A 20370-nucleotide genomic window follows, 5' to 3' on the forward strand; every position below is an offset into this window, starting at 1 on the left:
AAAAAGAGAGCAAATAGTGTGCTTTGATCTTCATTCAGGCACCATATTTCTTTCTCTGGATGCGGATAGCATTTTCTATTATGAATCTTTTGGAGTTGTTTTAGGTCCTTGAATGATTGAGAAGAGCTAAGTCTATCAAAGACAATCATCACACAATGTGGCTGTTACTGTGTACAATGTTCTCCTGGCTCTACTCACTTCATTCAGCATCACTTCATATAGATCTTTCCAGGTTTTTCTGAAATCTGCTTTCTCATCATTTCTTACAGCACAATAACATTCCATTACATTCATATAACACAGCTTCTTCAGCCATTCAGCTAGTTTCTACAATCCTAGAAGTGGCATTGCTTGGCTAAAGCATGTTTTATAGCCTTTTGGGCATAGTTCCTAATTGCTCCCCAGAATGGTTGGATCAGTTCACAACCTTCCCAATACATTACTGTTCCAATTTCCCCACATCTTCTCTAGCATTTATATTTTTTTCTGTTGTGTCATGTTACCCAAAATGATAGGTGTGATGTAGTACCTAAGAGTTGTTTTGATTTATATTTCTCTAATCAATAGTGATTTGGAGCATTTTTTCCTATGACTATAGATAGCTTTCATTTCTTCCTCTGAAGACTGCATGTTCATATTCATTGACCACATCTCAATTGGGGAATGACTTGTATTCTTATAAATTTTACTCAGTTCTCTATATATTTTATAAATGAGACTTTAATCAGAAACACTGGATTTAAAAATTCTTTCTGGTTTTCTGCTTCCCTCCTAATCTTGGTTACATTGGCTTGGTTTGTGCAAAGACTTTTCAATTTAATGTAATCAAAATTATTCATTTTGCATTTTATTATGTTCTCTCTTATTTGGTCATAAATTCCTCCATTCTCCATAAATCTGATAGGTAAGCTATTCCTTGATCTCCTAATTTGCTTATGATATCAGACTTTATGTCTAAATTGTGTACCCACTTGAACTTTATTTTGGTATAAGGTGTAAGATGATGGTCTTTATTCAGTGTCTGCCATACTAATTTTCATTTTTCCCAGCAGTTTTTGTCATATAGTGAGCTCTTATCCCAAAAGCTGATATCTTTGCATTTATTAAACAGATTACTATTGTCATTGACTACTGTGTCTTGTATACCTAACCTATTCCATTGATCCACCACTCTATTTCTTAGCCAGTACCAAGTAGTTTTGATGATTACTGCTTCATAACACAATTTGCTATCTGGCGTAGCTAGGTCACCTTCCTTAGTATTTATTTTCATTAGTTGCCTTGAAATTCTGGACCTTCTGTTCTTGCCTATAATTTTGTTATTATTTTGTCTAGCTCTATAAAGCAATTTTTGGTAGTTTGATTGGTATAGAATCCAGTCCCTAATTTTAACTCTATTTGTGTATCTTTTTTTTTCAAATGTGCCTCCACATTCTCGGATTCTGGTTTCTAATCAATTTTGCTATTACATTTTATGGGTGACTTCATCCCATTTACATTCACAGTTATGATTCCTAAATGTGTATTTTCCTCTGTCTTATTCTTTTCTATTTATCCTTTTTTCCCCACCCAGTCCTCTCTTTCAAAATCCATTTAGTTTTTTGTTTGTTTGTTTTATCTCCACATCCCTTAATCTACCCTCCCTCTTACAATTCCCCCCCTTTTCTTAGCCCATTCCCCTCCTATTTCTCTCCTTGGTATGATGAAGTTTTGTACCCAGCCCTGTGTGTGTCTGTGTCTCTAGTTCTATTTTTGAACCATTTCAGCTATCAGCAAGATTCACGTGTTGCCTGTTCCCTCCATTTTACTCTTCCCTGTAAAACTCTTCTTTGTGTGCCTCTTTTATGTGAGATTTTCTCACATATATTTATATGAGATGTCATATGTGTGTATATGCATATACATATATATTTATATATTATTTTCCATTCTTTCTCTTTATTATCCCTTCTTCCAGTGCATCCCGTCTTTCTATCCCCCCCTTCAGATCATCCCAGCATAATACACATACTAATACCTCTATGTAGACTCTTTCTAACTGCCCTAACAATTATAAAATTCTTAGGTGTTGCATGTATCATCTTATAGGAATGTAACCAGTAAATTCATCAAGTTCTTTATGTTTTTTTCATCCATATTTACCTTTTTAGGTTTCTCTTGGGTCTTGCATTTGAATGTGAATTTTTTTATTCAAATCTAGTGTTTTCATCAGCAATGCCAGAAAATCTTCTGTTTTGTTAAATGTTTATTTTCCCCTGTAAGAGTATATTCAATGTTTCTTTGTAGGTTAATATCAGTTATAATCTTAGCTCCTGTGCCTTCTGGAATATCATATCCCAAGCCCTCCACTCCTTTAACATGGAAGCTGCTTGTGATGGCAATCAAAATAGGATCTTTTGCTGTTTTTGTTATCAATCAAGAGTCTTTACAAGGAGTAAAGTACAGAAATAAGATTTTCTTTAACTAGTAACAGTATATGTATTTGCATTGAAAATTATTTTAATGTGAGTAAATAAAATCTTTTCCACCCATTGATGGACCTGCCAATTGTGAGAAACTTGATTAAAGGAGCTGTTTTGTATGAGAGTCCCAAGTATCTTTCATTTTTTCTATTGAGGCACTGGGCCAGAGGATTATGCCCTCTGACTCTAAAAAAGTGTATAAATACTCTGAGGGTGAAGTTTTACTTTGGGGCTTAGGTTTTGTAAGAAGGTTTTAGTGCCAAGCAAGGACTCTGGGAAGCCACTTTAAGGATCTCCTCAGCTTTGAGAACCCAGATGTCAGTGTTTCCCTGTCTGGTGTGGTCAGACAGTTGGACTGTCTATTGAATTCAGGCAGAGGAAACCATGTCTGTTTATCTTTGATCTCTTTGGGGATTACTAATTGGAAGTATTTGTTTGGCCAGATGAGGACTCTGGGAAGCTGCTTTAAGGAGTCCCCCATCTTTGAAAACTCAGATGTTGGTATTTCCCTCTCTGGTAACCACGGTCAGATAGGTGGAAGTGTCTGTTGAATTCAGGCAGAAGAATTCATGTCTGTTGATCTTTGATTTCTCTGTATTTTCTTTGAAGTTCAGGGTGTTGACTCCCCTGAACTAGGTGAATGATATATGTGCTTGGTTAAAGGAATGATGCATGTGCTTAATCAAAGTGATTAAAGTTAATGCCTCAAAACTTGTCTTTCCTTTTATGTATACAGATCTAAGAACCTGTGATAGCAGGCCCCCCTGTGTATGTTGGGGTGCTTACTGTTACACTGCTAAATCATGCGTGGTCTTGATTGTGAATACATAATGTTTGAATTTCTTCTCGTCTGCTGGTAGCATTTTCTCTTTGATCTAAGGCATTTGGATTTGGACTATCACATTCCTGGGAGTTCTTTTAGGATGTGAACACTTATTGAGATGAATCAATTAGAAGATTCAATTGTCAGGTGAGGATGGCTCTCTCTTATATCATCCAGCATTCTTTGTGCTTGGTCACTCAATTGCCATCTACTGATTCTGTGAAAATATAAAGGTCACAAAGGTTCCTTATCACAGAGAATTTTCCTTTTTTTTCCAATTGCTACAACATTCTCATGCTCTGATATGAGGAAAACGTAAAAATATTTTTCCCCTATGGGAAGCAGAAATTCATACAGGATTAGAGAGAAATAGAAACTTGAGGGTAGGAATCTTGAGACGTTAATCAGGATAGTTAAAGTTCTGCTTTTTGTCCATGTACTTCTTACTCATATGATTGTTGCACAGATAATTCTATAAAATTGATTTTGTTTACAATATTCCTAAATTATTTGAAGAGAGGTTAAAAAATTAAAATCATCAGACCTAAGTTAATCAATCACTGACAAACATGTAAATACTGTTATATCAGTCATTGTGGCAGGTGCATGGGATACAAAGATTAAAGTGCCAACTTCATTTCACATTAACTGCTCTACTTGTTTCAACTCCATGAATATCATGTCCCCGTGCCTACCACCCTCTGGTGGTCACTTCCTCCCCCAAATTTTTCAGCTTCCTTTTGTGTTTTGTCTTCCCACATTGGAAGATAGGCTTCTTGAGAAAAAAGACTGTCTTTTCTTTTTTCTTATTTATATCCCCAGCACTTGGTACACTGCCTGGTACATAGTAGGCATTTAATAAATGTTTCCTGACTATTCTATGTCCCATTCTCTTCTCTCTGATTGGACCAACTTAGAACTTCAATTTAACAAATTTGCTCAGGCCATCAGCTATCTCATCATTTTCTACAAAGCTGAACTACTTTAGACTTTCCTATCTTATCCTTTCCCTCCCAAGCTTTTTCAATTTACTTTTGTGTTATCTTTCCCACTACAATATAAGCTTCCTAAGGGCAGGCTTTTGCTTATATTTGTATTCACAACACATAGCACAGTATCTAGTTCACAGTAAGTGCTTAAGATATGATTATTATCTGATTAGAAAACCCAAGGTTACTTCCATTCTACAAGGAGTCATTAGAATAGAACTTTGGGGAGGACTAGCAACTCTGGAGTTGAATCCTCTTCAGGGCTTCTTATCCACTTTTGCTGTTCACCTGTCACCCAATTCACACCTGTGACTCCAAGAAGCTGTAGCATGTGCATTGGCCACACTCTAAAACTACCTTTGCAAACATGTTAAACCAGGTTGAGGTAAACCATTAGGGCTCAAAACTGTTGGTGAGTTAAGAGAATGTGAAGTTTTCCTGGAAGAATGGGCAGATGAGAACAACTTGTTTCAATGGCCATGAAGGCTGGGGAGCAGGAGCTGTGGAGTGCTTAGAGCTTGGTCAAATTTCAAAGACACAAAAGTCATCCACTTAATCCCGAGCCATCACTAGTCATTCTGAATTTTGTCTTGCCACTGGATTTCAATGACTTTAGAAGAGAAATTTAGGCTGAGTTTTTGAGCATCTCTGACTCACTTAAATCCAATTAATACACAAGTCAAAACATCACCATGTGATGTCATTGGTCCTCTTTAAAGACAAAGGATGAACAAGAATAGCACTTAAACAGAGTATGGAATCAGAGAATCATCAATTTTCAGAGTTGGAAGGAACCTCAGATGCCATGTAGTCAAACCTGTACCTGAACCCAAATCCCTTATATAACGTCCCAAATAGTGCCATATAACCTAGAATTGTGAAAATGGGCAATCTCCTACCTCCACAAGCAGCCATATCACTTTGGAACAGTTTATATTGTTAGGTAATACTATTTTGTTTTGATTTTGAAACAATTTATCTCTCTAATTTCATTTATTGCTACTAGTACTTTCTTTGGGAGCCAAGCAAAGCAAGCCTGGTCCCTTTTCCCACATTATAACCCTTAAATACTTGATGATATCCTTCTTAAGACTTTCTTTCCCTTCCTTTTTTCCCCTTTTGTTCATTGTTCTCTTTTTCATTAATGGATCATGTTTTTATTAGAGAGGCATGACTCTTCAAAACTACTGAGTTTTCCATTTTACTTTCTTTAATCTTCTCTGTCAAATGCTTCATTATGAACTCTTCCCTTATTCACAGAACTAATAGTTAATTTCTTTCATGTTTCTCTTATCTGTGTATGATGGACTCTTTATATCTATATCATGTATCCACTTGGATCTTAAACTCATATATAGTGTGAGGCATTGATCCAACCTAATTTCTGCCACATTGCTGTCCCATTTTCAACAGTTTTGTCATATAATTAGTCCTTCCCCCATACATGAGATCTTTGACTTTATTAAACACTGTGCTATTCTTTTGTTTTTTTTAATTTCTTGTATATCTAATCTGTTCCACTGATGTCTCTCTCTCTCTCTCTCTCTCTCTCTCTCTCTCTCTCTCTCTCTCTCTCTCTCTCTCTCTCTCTCTCTCTCTCTCTCACTTTCCCAACTTATAGCATATAAAATTTTTAAAAAGCATAAAACATTTTGGTATTATTGTAATATTATGGTTTCATGTTCCACTCAAATTCAAAAGAACCTCTATCTACTTTTTTCCCTCTTTGTTTTACAATGTTTATTCATATATATCCGAATTCATTTGCTAGATCTACAAAACATATTTCCTTCCATTGTTACTATTTTTTTCCCTGCTGAATTATCTGTTAATGATCAAAGTATTTTAATTTTCTTTCTCCTGAAATCTTTGGTAATTTCAGTCTTCTTTCACCACTTATTGCTCCCTTTCTGACTGTTTCTCCTTGAATATAGTTTCCTTGGAGGCTGAATATTAAAGTGTCTCAGACTCTTCCCATGATGGGCAATTCATGATTCACCAGAATTCTTCCCCAACTTAATTTTGAATTGTCAGGACTGGTACCAGTCAAATGCTGTTTTCTTTCCCTTAGGACTGATGGAGTGCTGCATGGCATGCCTCATACTACACCCCACACACCCACACTCATAGTGTCCCGTTCTATTCCCTTCGTTACTTAATTATTGGCCTACCCCCAGCAACTCAGAACTTTGCAGGACTGATGTTACTGGGTTGTTTGTCCCAGCATTATCAGTTCAGAGCTTTGTAGTACTGGTGCTACAATGTTGTGTCATCCCTTCCCCAACAGGATTTTGTTTCTGAGAAGTTATCTGAACAAATTCCCATAGTCTTGAACTGGGGTTTTCATGACACTGGAAAGATGAAAGGGGATAAAAGAGGGATGAAAGTCTACTATTTCTCTTAGTGATTTTATCAGCTGCTAGAGATTCAATTATCACCTCTAAATTAATGAATCTCAAGTCTATTGATTCAGTTCTAAACTCTCTGCTGACCTTGAGTCTCTGATTTCTGCCCATGTAACATCTCAAAATGGATATCTATATATATTTTAAACATCATATATCTAAATCTGAACATATACCCCCCTCCAAATTGTCCCTTCATCTTAACTTTCTAATTACTGGAGGGGCAGACCCAAGATGGTAAGGGAAAGGCACCAACCCAGCAGAACAATTTCAACCTTTCTTCAAACTGTGGACTCTGAATGCAGAGCAAAGCTGACTTTTTTTTTTTGTTTTTTTGTTTTGTTCTTTTGTTCTCATGGTTTCTCCCATTCATCCCAATTCTTCTATACAACATGACTAATGTGAAATGTGAAAATATGCTTAATAGGAATGTATATGTAAAGCCTATATCAGATATCATGCCATCTTGGGGAGGAGGTAGAAGAGGGAGGGGGAAAAATTTTAAACTTATGGAAGTGAATGTTGAAAACAAAAAATCAATAAATTAACTTAAAAAAAAAAGACATGCAATGTTCCACAAATATTGGGGAGGGAGCAAGTTGTACATGGTAGATTTTGAGTTTTATATGCAAACATCTTCTTTTTTTATACTCATAGAAACATTTGTTTTGTTCCATGAATTGAAAATAAAATAAAATTAAAAATGGGAGGAGAAATGAGACAATAGCTAGTGGGATGGATGAATCAAGTGAGCAAAAGGAAGCTTTCTGCTCTTAGTCTCATTTTTTTCAATGAAATATGAGGCAATTTTCTAAACTAAAAGGACAGAGGAAGAGAGAGCAATAAGATTCCTGAGGAATAATTAAAAAGCTTGACAAGGCTACCTTGATGAGCAGGGTATTGATTCAATTAAGGAAGTATAAAAATAATGCTTTGCTGCAAGGAAGGCCAAGCAAAGGTTATGTAACATTAATTTGTAGTGTAATCCAGTGAGTAAAAGGTTCATGATTCTTCCATCTTCCTTCAGTAGCATAGGAATAGGAACAAAGACTGGCTAGTTGGAGTAAGCTAAGGCTGATGACTGGCAAGACTAGATTAACTAGCATATGGGGCAGCAAAAGATTTAAGAAATGAGAACAGTAAGAATTGAACTTGTTGACCAGAGTGTCAAGAGGAGGAAAAAAATAGAGAATGCAGCCAGGGCAACAGTTATAGCCTAAGAAAGGACCAAAAGTTCAAGGTCCTGGAGGCAGTGGGGTTGAAAGGCAGTGGGAGAGGTAGATTGAAAACAAACTGTGATCAAATAAAGGAATTCAAGGGTTCAGAACTATAGAAGTTGTGCATTTATAGGTGATGACCTAATAACAAGCATGATCATTGTTGTATGTAGCTGAGGTAAGGTGGAGGAGTATGTGATGACCATTATCCTTTTGGTGCCAGTCAACTCTTTATTTACAAATTATTTAATTTTGAATCCTAATGGGCTCTGTGTCCTTCAAAAAGAGTGTGAAAACCATTGTATGACTCCACATTCAGAAGCTCCCCTTCTTTGAGCTGCCCTCAGTTGGGGGCCCATTATGACTGAAGACATGCACTTAGATTGTTTCCTATTAACATTTTATCCTTGTCTCCTTATGAATAGTAATAAAATTGTGTCAACTTCTATCCTCGTGTGACTCTTTTGATCTTCATCCAGGTTGCTTCATCACATTTATTGCTAGAGCTAGCAATTCTTGTGCATTTGTTTTGTTTTGTTGTCCATTTGTCCTTAATTCTTGAAGAGGACCATGACATCAGGAAGGTGATGCCATGATTTGCAAATGATTTAAGTGAAATGGATTTAAGTGAAGAAAGGCTGTGCAAAATCACCAGTCTTACACTCTCCCCCAGAGCCATCTGGGTCCAGTGGCAAGATATAGATAGGATAACTGGAGATGATCCCAGATGCAGTAGGAGACCTTGGCCTTTTTAACCTAAAGTCTTTCCCAGGTCTCATTTTGACTGAGGCAATACCTATTCAGTGATTAAGGACTAAGGAAGAAATGAGGCAGAAAATGACCTCTTATCTAGGCAAAAAAAAATCAGTCTGGAAAAGGAAGACCCTCAGGGTTTCTGGGCAAAACAGAAGCACTTGCTCTTTACATTCATTCCCCAGTGAATTTTTGGCATATATTTTTAGCAGTAGTCACCTATAACATGAACTCCCAAAGGAGATATTTCTCCCATAACAGTGGAAAATATATTATCCAAGATTCCACTCATAAAAGAACAAAAGTATGGATCTACCACAGATACCTCGCAGCCTTCCTGACTCATATTTGACAGTCTTATCAACAGCTCTTTCTGTTCCTCTCCCCCCTAACCCCTTCCTCTATGAATATACTAAGACTTACGTCAGTTTCTGCAGGTTGCAATTTGGATGTTTCAAAGCTTCACACAATAGTTTCACTTCATCATCCCCCATTGTGTTTCCGGCAATATTCAAATGGGTCAAGTTGTGGTTGCTCTTGAGTACAGCAAAGAGATGGTGAAAGCCTTCTACAGTGAAGCAGGATCTCCATAACCTATCAGAGACAAAGGAAAGGAGGAAATATGAAAAAGGATTCACACCCAAAACCCCTGAATGTAGTGCAAGTCTTATGGACACATACTTTACACCCCACCCACCCACCATAACCTAGTCCATAGTACTATATTTCTTCTCACAGGGCCCTTATGTCTTTTCTCATATTGAAAAAATAAATACTTGGAGCTAAATAATCAGAAAGGGAATAATGGGAATCTGGTAGGGAATCATTGAGCCTATGAGATGGGTGGGAAAGATGATCATTGATTAAGGAAAAAAAAACAGCCTGAACTCCTAGAGCAGCTGTCGAGGCCTGCAGCAAGGAAAGTGGCTACTAACCCATGTTAGTGACTCTGCTGGCATCTCCATAGCAGTTTAGATCATATCCTAATGAATGTGAAAGGACTGATATATCCCCCGTCTTTTCCACAAACATTCAAGTATTACTCTCCCATACTACGCTGCTCTTTAGGGCTCCCCTCTTCTCTAAATTCAAGTAGAGGGTTTTTGAAGAAACTGGTGGTAATTTACTTTATTTCCTGCAATCTGCAGCATGGATCCCTGAAGGCCTCACACAGATGTTTCACTCCATCATTACCCAAGGAATTACCCCCCAGGTTCAGATGAGTTAAATTTTGATTGCTCTTCAGAGCCAAGGAGAGATCCCAACAACAAGCTTCAGAAAAACAGCAACCTTGCAACCTGCGAGAGAAACACATGATACCTGTAAGGGTATAAAGCACACTTACCACTTCTCTCACCTTGGAAAGGAGCCCATTCACATAACCTTATTGCCAGTATGACATTAAAAGCCCTATTAGTTTCCCTATTTCTATAAAGGCACAAAACTGAGAAAACAAGACATTACCCAAATGTCTTAGTCCAGTCTCTTTGACTTTTTTGCCCTTATCAAATTATAAAACCTGATAATCATCTCTTTCCTGCTACTACTGGAATTGAAATTCTGCTTCTAGGATACTGGACTCTGGTAGGGGAGCTTCTACTTCATCCTTTTAAAACTAATTTTAAAATTGAATAATATTTTTCTCAATTGTATGTAAATAGTTTTAATATTAGTTTGTCTTTTTAATTTTGAGTTCCAAATTCTCTCCCTTCCTCTTCTCTCCCCTCCCTCAGATAGTAAGCAATTTGATATAGGTTATATATGTGCAATCATATAAAACATATTTCTATATTAGTATTGTTGAAAAAAAGATCCCTTTCCCCTGGAAAAACATGAGGAGAACAATAAAGTGAAAAATAGTATGTTTTGATACACTTTCAGATCCCATTAGTTCTTTTTCTGGATGTGGACAGCATTTTTCATCATGAGTTCTTTGGAAATGTATTGTATCATTGTATTGTTGAGAATAGCAACACTCACGGTTGATCATGATAAAATATTACTTTTACAGTGTACATTGTTCTGCTTCTGTTCACTTCATTTTGTATCAGTCAATACAAGTCTTCTCAGGCTTTTTAAATTATCCTCTTTGTCATTAGCAAAATAGTATTCCATCATAGTTCTATGCCACAGTTTGTTCAGTCATTCCCCAATTGATAACCATCCCCTCAATTTCCAGTTTCTTGCCACCACAAAAAGATCTGTTATAAATATTTTTGACCAAATAATTTGACCATATTTTCTCTCTTTATTTCTTTGGGATACAGATATGGTAGAAGTATTGTTGGATACAAGGTTATGCACAGCTTTATAGCCCTTTGGACATAGTTCCAAATTGTTCTCCAGAAATATTGGATCAATTCACAACTCCACCAACAGTGCACCAGTGTCACAATTTTTCCATATCCCTTTTGATATGTATCATTTCCTTTTTCTGTCATATTAGCCAATCTGATGATCTAATGGGTATGAGGCGGTAGCTCAGAGTTGTTTTACTTTGTATTTCTCTAATCAATAATGATTTTGAGCATTTTTTCATATGACTATAAATAGCATTGATTTCTTCATCTGAAAACTGCCTTTTATATACTTTGATCATTTATCAATTGGGGAATGATTTGTTTTCTTGTAAATTTGAGTTAGTTCTCTATACACGTAAGAAAGAAGGCCTTTATCAGAGATAGTCTGTAAAAAAAAAAAAAAAAAAAAACCAACTTCCCAACAAAACTCACAAAAGAGAAATCTGGAAGCCCAGTAGTTACTATACTAGCCTTGGGTGAAATATGAGGATGTGAACTTTACTGATACCTCTAACCTTCTCCCAGAAGAAAGAAGATGGCACATATGAGAACTCAATGTGGTGAGACAAAGTTTCAGTGATAAAATGGGTTTATTACCCATTTTCCTCCTGGAAAATCTGTGGAACCTTAAGTCCTGCTCCTTCCTCAGACACTCACCATCTTTCCTCAATTCATGCTGTGCTTTTAGCCTTCACTGTATGTCTAAAGGACTTGATAGAATGGCCTTATGGGAGGACTTACTTGAGTTCTTGTAGGTGACAGTCTGGATATCCCAGGGCATCACAGAGCAGAGTTACTCCATGATTCCCCAGGGCATTATCTGCCAGATTCAGATGGGTCACACTTCTGTTTCTCTTCAGAGCTGTGGAGAGATCCTGACAGCAAGATGCAGTGAGACCACAACTTCTCAACCTGCAGAGGAGAGAGACACACAGAGAAATTATTTTATCTTCATTTTTTTCTTATCTCTCCTTAAGAAGTTTCATATGCAATGTGGTTTGGGCTCATAGACAACATCAAACTCATTTCTTTGTTCTTTTTTTCTTACTTCTATACCCCCTCATTCAGCTAAGAATTCTCCCTCTAATTAATAATAACAAGAACAATACCCTGCATTTATAAAGTTCTTTAAGGTTTACTTGTACATATTTAATCTCATTTGATCCTCACAATTTTGTGAAGCAGGTGCTATTATTATCCCTATTTTAATGATAAACTGAGCAGGGTGAAGTCAAGGGACTAGCCCATGGTCACATAGATAGTCAGTGTCTAAGACGAAATATAAACTCAGGTCTTCTAAACTACAAATCCACTGCTGTATTCACTTTGCCATCTAGCTACTCTAGTTTTCTTTTTTTTCTAGACAACCTTAGGCATCAGACAAGTTTACTAAATAACTTTTCATTCGTTCATGTCATTTCTGTTAGGATCTGCCCTCATCTCTGACCCCTACTGGTCTTCACAAAGTTGTGTGTCTAGTTCCCTCTGAGTTTGGGGTTACTGGTATCCTGGTCTTGGTTCTTGTCCTTGATCCTTGAACCTTCTTCACCCTCCTTCAAGTCATCCACCCTCCCTCTGTTTATGCTAATCTATCTCCTTTACCTCACTCCATTCTAAAAAGTAAAAAAAAGGAACTCTATCCAACATACACTAGCTCAGAACATTTGCTCCCTCTCTTCGCATGTACAGAAAAGTTTCTGTGGCTCCCTATTATGTTCTAAGTTTTGACTGTTTACTTTATCCTTCAATAATGTAGCCTGTGAGAAGACAGAGCTGCCTGAGTGGGCACGCAGCTAGTTGAATAACCCAAATCATACTCTCCCTTCTGTCACCCCCTCCCTTCCTTTGGGGTTTACTAGCTAGATGTCCTTCCTTGCTTCCTTCCTTGCTTCCTTGCTTCCTTCCTTCCTTCCTTCCTTCCTTCCTTCCTTCCCTCCTTTCTTCCTTCATTCCCTCTTTCCTTCCTTTTTTCCTTCCTTTCTTGTTGTTCCCAAAACCTTAAACCCAGTGCACTCTAAAGCCCATAGGCTGGACAACAATAGGTCCAAGTACAAGTTCCACTTAATGGCTGACTTAGAGTGATTATCAGTAGTAACAGTTTCTGTTTCCCTCCCAATTTGATTTAGTTATTTTTCTTTTGTTAATTAAAAAGGCCATTCCCTGACTACACCTTAAAGAGATCTATTTACTCGATAGGCATTACTTCCCTCTAAATGAGTACCTGAAAAGGCCAAGGTCTCCCATTGCATCCTGGGCCATCTCCAGTCATCCTGACTGAATATCTGGTCACTAGACCCAGATGGCTCAGAAAGAGAAAGTGAGGTTAGTGACCTTGCACAGCCCTCCCTCACTCAAAACAAAGTCAAGTGCAAGTCATGTCATCATTTCTCTGATGTCATGGTCTTCTCTGAAAACAAAGGACAAACACAACAACAAACCGCAGTCTATATTTCCAAGCTTATCACATGCTTCTGCATGAAATATGCTTTTCCTGGTAAACTGAGCTTGAGCTCCAACTCATCCAATTAGTTATAAAATTGTTCCTACACATACCCAATACATTCTCTAAACAAGCCCAGTGCTCTTCCACCTCTGTCTCTCTCTTGCTCACTCTGCTTCACTGTACTGATAATGTTCTCTTCCTCATCCTATTGACATCCTGCCCATCCTTCTGCATTTCCTAAACCAATTCATCTGTCAATCTATTTGAACCAGTTTTTTAGTAATCTCTCCCTAATCTGTTCTCCCAGTAATTATTATTCCTCATGCATTTGCATTAGAATGCAATACATACTAATTTCTATTATTTTCAATAGTCCTATCCTGCTTAGTCCTAGTCCATTGCAAATTCTTTGAGGAAAGGAATTATACACTATTTATCTTTGTTTTTGTGGAGCATTTGGCAGTTTATTTATTAGATGGAGTAGCATTATGAATGAATAGAAAAAGTGAATGAAAGAAATTCATGAGCACTTACATCAGTGAATTTACACTACAATACTGGTTTCCCAAGGCCTCACATAGAAGCTTTATCCCATAGTCACCAAGGTTATTCCCACTCAAATCCAAAAGGGTCAGACTTTGGTTGCTGATGAGAGCACAGGAGAGATATTCACAAGAAACAGAGGTGAGATGACATTTCCACAACCTATAAGAAACAGCCAAAGTGTTCCATGATTTTATCTACATCTATGATTCATTATTTTCTTGTGTGTATTGGAAAAGGATTTTCTCTTAGAGCCATTTCACGTAGCATCAAACTGATGGTCTATCTCCTTTCCCTCCAGACTTTAGAATCCCTCCCTTTACTGTTTAATGTTTACCATCTCATGTTGAGATCCAGACAAAGCAAAAGTATAATATTGGCCACTACGTGATAATTGCTTTGATCATGGTGATGTATGAAATAGATAAACTTATAAAATAGTTCCCATTCCTATCAATCTCCCCTCTACTTCCAAAGTAATGTGTTAGAGTGGTAAAAGAGAGAAGAGATTGTATCGTGAATCACATAGTATTTTTGCAAATGTGAATTTAACCTTTGAATATTAAATGTGGGACTATTTTCCAACAGCTAGGCAGTTGTTAAATAGTTTTCTTATCTGTACAATGAGAATATTTGACTGAATGACTTTTGCGGTTCCTTCCAGTTCTAAATTTATGACCTTTTGACACTATGATAGAAATAATCCCTTATTTTTTTTCCTTAAATTTGTTTATTTGTTTTGAAACTGTCTATCTTGGAAGCACAGCTGCCATTCATAGACTTGATTTAACCTGTAGTGTTTTGTTTTGGTTTTTTCTGACCAAAGTTGGTTTAACCCTACTGAAACAGCTTACTGGCTCTTCACTCTCAAAGGCTCACCATATATATAGGTGTCAGACTTAGCTTTAGCCCTACTGCGATTCAGAACTCTTGAACTCAAATAGTCCACTAGCTTCAGCCTCCCCAGCAGCACAGACTCCAAGTACGGGGTATCATGCCTATTGATATTTTTCATGAAGCCAGAAAATATAAAGAAATTGCAGTTAAATGGAATGATTCACAAGGGTGGCAAATAAAGGATTTGTTGACTGTGTTTTCATTATACACCCAAAAGCAACAAGAAATAGCATTTCATGGATATTTGGTTATCCTTATAGTGTTCTTAACAAGCCTAAGGAAACAGTTCACCATGAAAATAACTGCTATTACCAACATCTGTTGAAGAGGATGAGGAAGGAAAGAAATTCTACAGGTAATTTGAAAATATCTTCCAAAGTCATTACTTAGAAAAAATCATCATGCTATTATTATGAGAATTTTTTTTAAATTTTCTTTTATTCCTCCTGCATCTTTTGGTTAACATTAACCTCACCTGCCTAAAATCTGTCCCATGGGATGTGAAAATTTACTTAAGAGCCTTAAATATTTTTATATGTGAAGTCAGAGAAAGAATCTCAATTATTCCTGATACTTTGGTGACATGTAAATCATTCTCTATAACCACTCTACCATAAGTCCTCCAAACATAATTTATTCTCTAATTTGACATAGTTTACCTATAAAGTTTATTTTATGAAGTCTGCTTACTTAGGGGCTATATGAAAGACTCTTTTTAACTAAACTTTTTCAGTGTGTGTGACATTGAATGAAGTATGGGATTATGGATTCTATCTTCTGTCTAATGTTTAAGTCCTAAGAGGAATGTACGAGATTGTAATATGTAAATTATTTATTTCTCTGTCACACTGATGTAATTTTACATATAAAGAGCCTTGTTGGAATCCTTATAATGGCTCAGGTTTTCTCTGATTCCTGAACTTATGCTTGAGCATAATAAAAAACCTAGGTTTTTAACTTCATAATTTCTTCACTGTGGTAAATAGATATTTGGTAGCAGTTACCTAATTTAGAAAGGAGATATTTCTCTCATAAGACTAAAAAGAAATTTTAGGATTTATCAGGGGGAAATGGAGTTAGGGATACAACAGTCAAAAACTTCAGTGCTATACATCCAAAATAAAGAATCTAATAAAAATGGCAGCATAGTTTTATACATGTTAAGTGCTTAAGAAGTACGTAAAAACTACAATAAATATTAGTGATGTAAGGGGCCTCAGGCTACTGCTCAGTCTGAATCCCTACTAACATGGGACCCTATATTGGTAAGGTTGATGGCTACTATGGAGAGGTAGGAAGGTAATGGATGGCAACTCTGGAAGAAGGTGAAGGGAAAGAGAGAGGTCTTACTGTATTAGTGAAGACTAGCTTTCTTATTTCCACAGGTCCTACTGCATCAGAAGATATACAATACATTTGATGCTTTACCTAGAAAAAAAGACCTGCAATTTTCTTGTGGAAATGGGTACAGGAAGGATTGCTACTTATGAATTATTGTGATGTAATTCAATGTTACATGATAAAACATTTAGTTAACTAAGGTATCTAGTAGAATTTCTATTCAAGTGTGTGTGTGTGTGTGTGTGTGTGTGTGTGTTTTCATTTTGTAGTTCAGTTTGGTACAATTTTCTGATGAAATCACATGAAAGTTAATTTGAGTTATACTCAAATTGTTCCCTAATGTATCAATTATGTTGGAACAAATTTATGTTTTCAAAATGTGTTATAGCAGAACTGTCTAAGTCAATGTGTGAGAAACAAAAGGAGTTTTGTTTCCACAGGAGAGATAAGAGTATGTAAGTAAGAGGTGATTGGTTCTAATTGGAGCTGTGACCTAGCAGAGCTAGGCTTCTGATCAAGTAAAAGGTCAGAAGTTTGTAGGCATAGTTAACAAGCTGTTTAATATTCTACAACACACTCTCAATGTAGAGATAGCTAATTTAAATGCATATGCGTTACATGACAAAGCAGGGAAACATACCAAGGAGAACATGAAATAGACCCTTCAGGAAATTTCATGTAGCCAGTGGAGAACAAGGGAGGAGGATATTTGAATCAGGAACAGGAAATAAACAGCCATGTATTAGCCTTAGCAAGTGTGTTCCTTTAGGGATTTACCTATTCACAAGGAATGTAAATTAAAATAAGAGCTTTCCTGGATTCAACAATGAGTGTTGTTCTTTCTAGAGCGAGCACACTTCTTATAAATGTAGATCTAGATATATTGTGCTGTCAATGAAATTTAGGATACAAAGAAGTATGGTACAAAAAAATTACATATACATATAATATTATATATAATGTATATATATATATATATTAAAATACTTTTCAGAAGTAAGAAAGATCACAAAAATATATAGATTCCTAAAAAAATTCTCCTATCTATATATACTTTCTTCAAGAAAATAATAGGAAGGTCCAAGACGTGGAAAGCATTAAACGATATTACACAAAATAAACAGATAGATTCAATAACGTAGCAATATGAGAGTCAATTCATCATCTGCTACCTGGGATCAGGCTATCAACTGCTTAGAACAAAAGCTAAAATCAGCATCAAATTAGAAGGAAGGATAAAATGAAAGAATACATAATGTGCAATTATGATAGCTCTAATACAACGCATTTAAATACCGTGCTAATTCTGAGGGGGGAAAAAGAAACGTATAAAACTAAAGATACTGCAACATTTCAGACAGCAGTCCCCAAACTTCTGGGGCTCAGGACACTTTAATACCCTTAAGTAGATTTAGGGTTATTGAAATTTATCTTGTTAGAAATTAAAAATGATAAATTTTAAAACATGCATTTATTAATTTACTTCAAACTAAGAATAACAAATCAATTATACCATTTAAAATAATTATTAAATTCCTATTATGTGCTAGGCATTGTGCTAACCACTGAGGAAACAGAAAGACAAGACCTGTCTGACTCCCAAGGAACTCAAAGTCTAATATAAGAGAAACAAAAGTAATTAAATACAAATGAGCTATCTACGTTATAAATTGGAAATAATTAACAGAGAGAATGTACTAGATTGAGAAAGCTTCCTGAAAAAAATTAAATATTAGCTTGGACTTGCAGGAAGCCAGGAGGTAGAGATAAGGAAGAAGAGAATTTAGGGTATGGGGGATAGCTAGTGAAAATAATATTTGTTTATAAAAAAAAACTATATTTTCCAAAAAACAAAAATAGTGAGATCATTGGCATAGTTTTACATGGTTTGTTTTTTGGGGGTTTTTTTGGAAAAATAAACTCTATAATATCTGATTTAACAGAAAACAGTGGAATTCTTATAAAAATAAAATGTTAGTGTTTTTATGAAAATAGTTCTAACCTCAAGGAACCCCCCCAACAAGAGAGGGAGAGAGAGAGAGAAAGAGAGAGAGAGAGAGAGAGAGATCTATTTTCATCATTAATGGTAGTGACACACTACATGTGGACCCTAGTACACTATATGTGTAAAGAAAAGGAAAAAAAAATAATTGAAAAACTGAAGCCATAATGATTAACTCTGTCTGAGCAGATAAAAATAGCAATATTTGTGGTGGATGTGTTGCAGTTTTAAAGCCACCAAGCAATGGGAATGTTGACTACTGAAGCAGTCAATGTAGGAGACAGTGTCAGAGGCAGCAACAAACCTACTGAAAAGGGAGTCTCCCTTACGGAAGAAGCATCAGAAAGACAAGAGCCCACTTGCCATTGATCATGCTATGATAATGAATAGCCATCCAAGTGCCCCAATGAGATTTGCAGACCTCTCAACCAAGTGTAATCATTACATGATTTTTTAGTGCTTAATATTACCTCCCAGGATAGGAACTAAACAACTTATTTTATATTTATGTATTCATGTTTGTACTCTCTCTCTCTCTCTCTCTCTCTCTCTCTCTCTCTCTCTCTCTCTCTCTCTCTCTCTCTCTGTCTTTCTCTGTATGTGTGTGTGTGTGTGTGTGTGTGTGTGTATGTGTATGTGTGTGTTTAATTACCTCTTCTCTTCCCTCTCCCCATTCTCCACACTGGGGGGAGGGGGCAGGGTGGGCATCAAACTAAAGTTATAAATGTCATTGTTACTCAGTAATATGAGGTGGGGAGCAGTAGAATTGGAGCTTTGGAAGCCTAGTTTCTCTATTAATGGGGGAGCAATATCAGAACAATGAACCCAGGGCAAACCACAAGGAAAGGTAAAGGACAAGGATTAGAATAGGTCTCCAGCCCTAGTGACACCAAAAAGGTTGGAAGTAGTATCCATTGCCCAAAATTCCCCTAAGTATAATTACTAATATTTTATAGTACACTACAGTTATTACTACAACTTCTACTACTAACTAGCATGAATATAGAACTTAAAGGTTTGTAAAGAATTTTACAAATATTAATTTTGCCCTCACAATGATTCTGTGAGATAGGTGCTATTATTATTTCCATTTTTACAGATGAAGAAACTGAGGGAGTCAGTGATTAGGTGACTTGCTGAGGGTCATACAATTTGTGTGTATCTGAGGTTCAATTTTAACTCAGGTCTTACTGACTTCAGTCCCAGAGTTGTATCTAATTCCAACACACCCTCTGCACTGAGACCAGGAGACTCTGCCTGGTGATACAAACAGAAGGCTGCTTCTAAATGCCTTTCTCTGTTAAGGATGCTGTTTCAAGTTCTCTAACCCACACTCTGCCCCACCCTCACTCCCCCCCAAAAAAAACCCCCAAAAACCACAATCTCTTTCAGAGGAAATGGGAGGACTTATACTGGAAGGTCATTGCCAGGAGGGATCATGTTACTCTTTCTACTTGTGTCCTCAGAATCTAATGCACTGCCTGACACAATAAATACATGAGTGGTTAATTGACTTACACCAAAATCTGAAGCTGACAGTATGGGTGCTTCAAAGCCTCACACAACAACTTCACTCCATCATCCTTCAGGACATTGGCTGCCAGGTCCAGATGCAGAAGGTTCTGGTTCTGAATGAGAGTTGATGACAGATCCTTACAACAAGTGTCTGTGAGATGGCACCAGAACATTCTTCATGGAATATGTACATCCAAAGAGAAAAAGTCCTCATTAGTCTGTAGATCCCATGCTTTTTCTATTTATCCAAGGGAAGAGAGGTTCATACACAAAGTATATGTGCATTAAACCACAGAATCATCTTTATGCCCCTGTTCAGGTCAGCAGTCATGCTTTTTCAGGAAGGAAGAAATAAAGGAGAAAGGAAAGAGGGAAGAGAGGAAGAAAGGAAAGAGGGAAGAGAAGAAGAAAGGAAGGAGGGAAGGAGAGAGGGAGGATAGAAGAAAGGAAGGAAAGCAGGAAGGAAGGAAAAAATGAAGGAAGAAGAAAGTGCCTACTATGTGCCAGGCACTATGCCAAGAGATTCACAGATATCTCGTTTATCTTTGTAACAATCCTGTGAGATAGTTGCCATTACTATCCTCATTTTACAATTGAGGGAACTCTTATCCCCTTCCCTTCCTACTTCCATGTAGAGTAAGATAGATTTCTATATCCAAGTGAGTATGTATGTTATTCCC

At 36.6% G+C, this 20370-nt stretch overlaps 1 protein-coding gene across 3 annotated transcripts in view; it reads right to left on the bottom strand.

Moving 5' to 3' along the window:
- Positions 1 to 2169: 2169 nt before the first annotated feature.
- LOC140504854 (NACHT, LRR and PYD domains-containing protein 14-like) overlaps positions 2170 to 20370 on the bottom strand; it is a 38204-nt gene continuing 20003 nt past the window's right edge. For 2 of the 3 annotated variants that reach the window (XM_072610220.1, XM_072610222.1), the window contains 6 exons: positions 19694 to 19864; positions 13927 to 14097; positions 11691 to 11861; positions 9777 to 9947; positions 9073 to 9243; positions 2170 to 3502 (listed from right to left, as the gene is read on the bottom strand). In XM_072610220.1, the coding sequence (XP_072466321.1) occupies positions 3409 to 3502; positions 9073 to 9243; positions 9777 to 9947; positions 11691 to 11861; positions 13927 to 14097; positions 19694 to 19864 (949 nt within the window). In that variant the 3' untranslated portion in view covers positions 2170 to 3408. The remainder of the gene's footprint in view (positions 3503 to 9072; positions 9244 to 9776; positions 9948 to 11690; positions 11862 to 13926; positions 14098 to 19693; positions 19865 to 20370) is intronic. The other variant, XM_072610221.1, reaches the window with a different exon arrangement.

The sequence above is a fragment of the Notamacropus eugenii genome, chromosome 5 (assembly GCF_028372415.1).
Source record: "Notamacropus eugenii isolate mMacEug1 chromosome 5, mMacEug1.pri_v2, whole genome shotgun sequence".
Lineage (NCBI taxonomy): Eukaryota > Metazoa > Chordata > Mammalia > Diprotodontia > Macropodidae > Notamacropus > Notamacropus eugenii.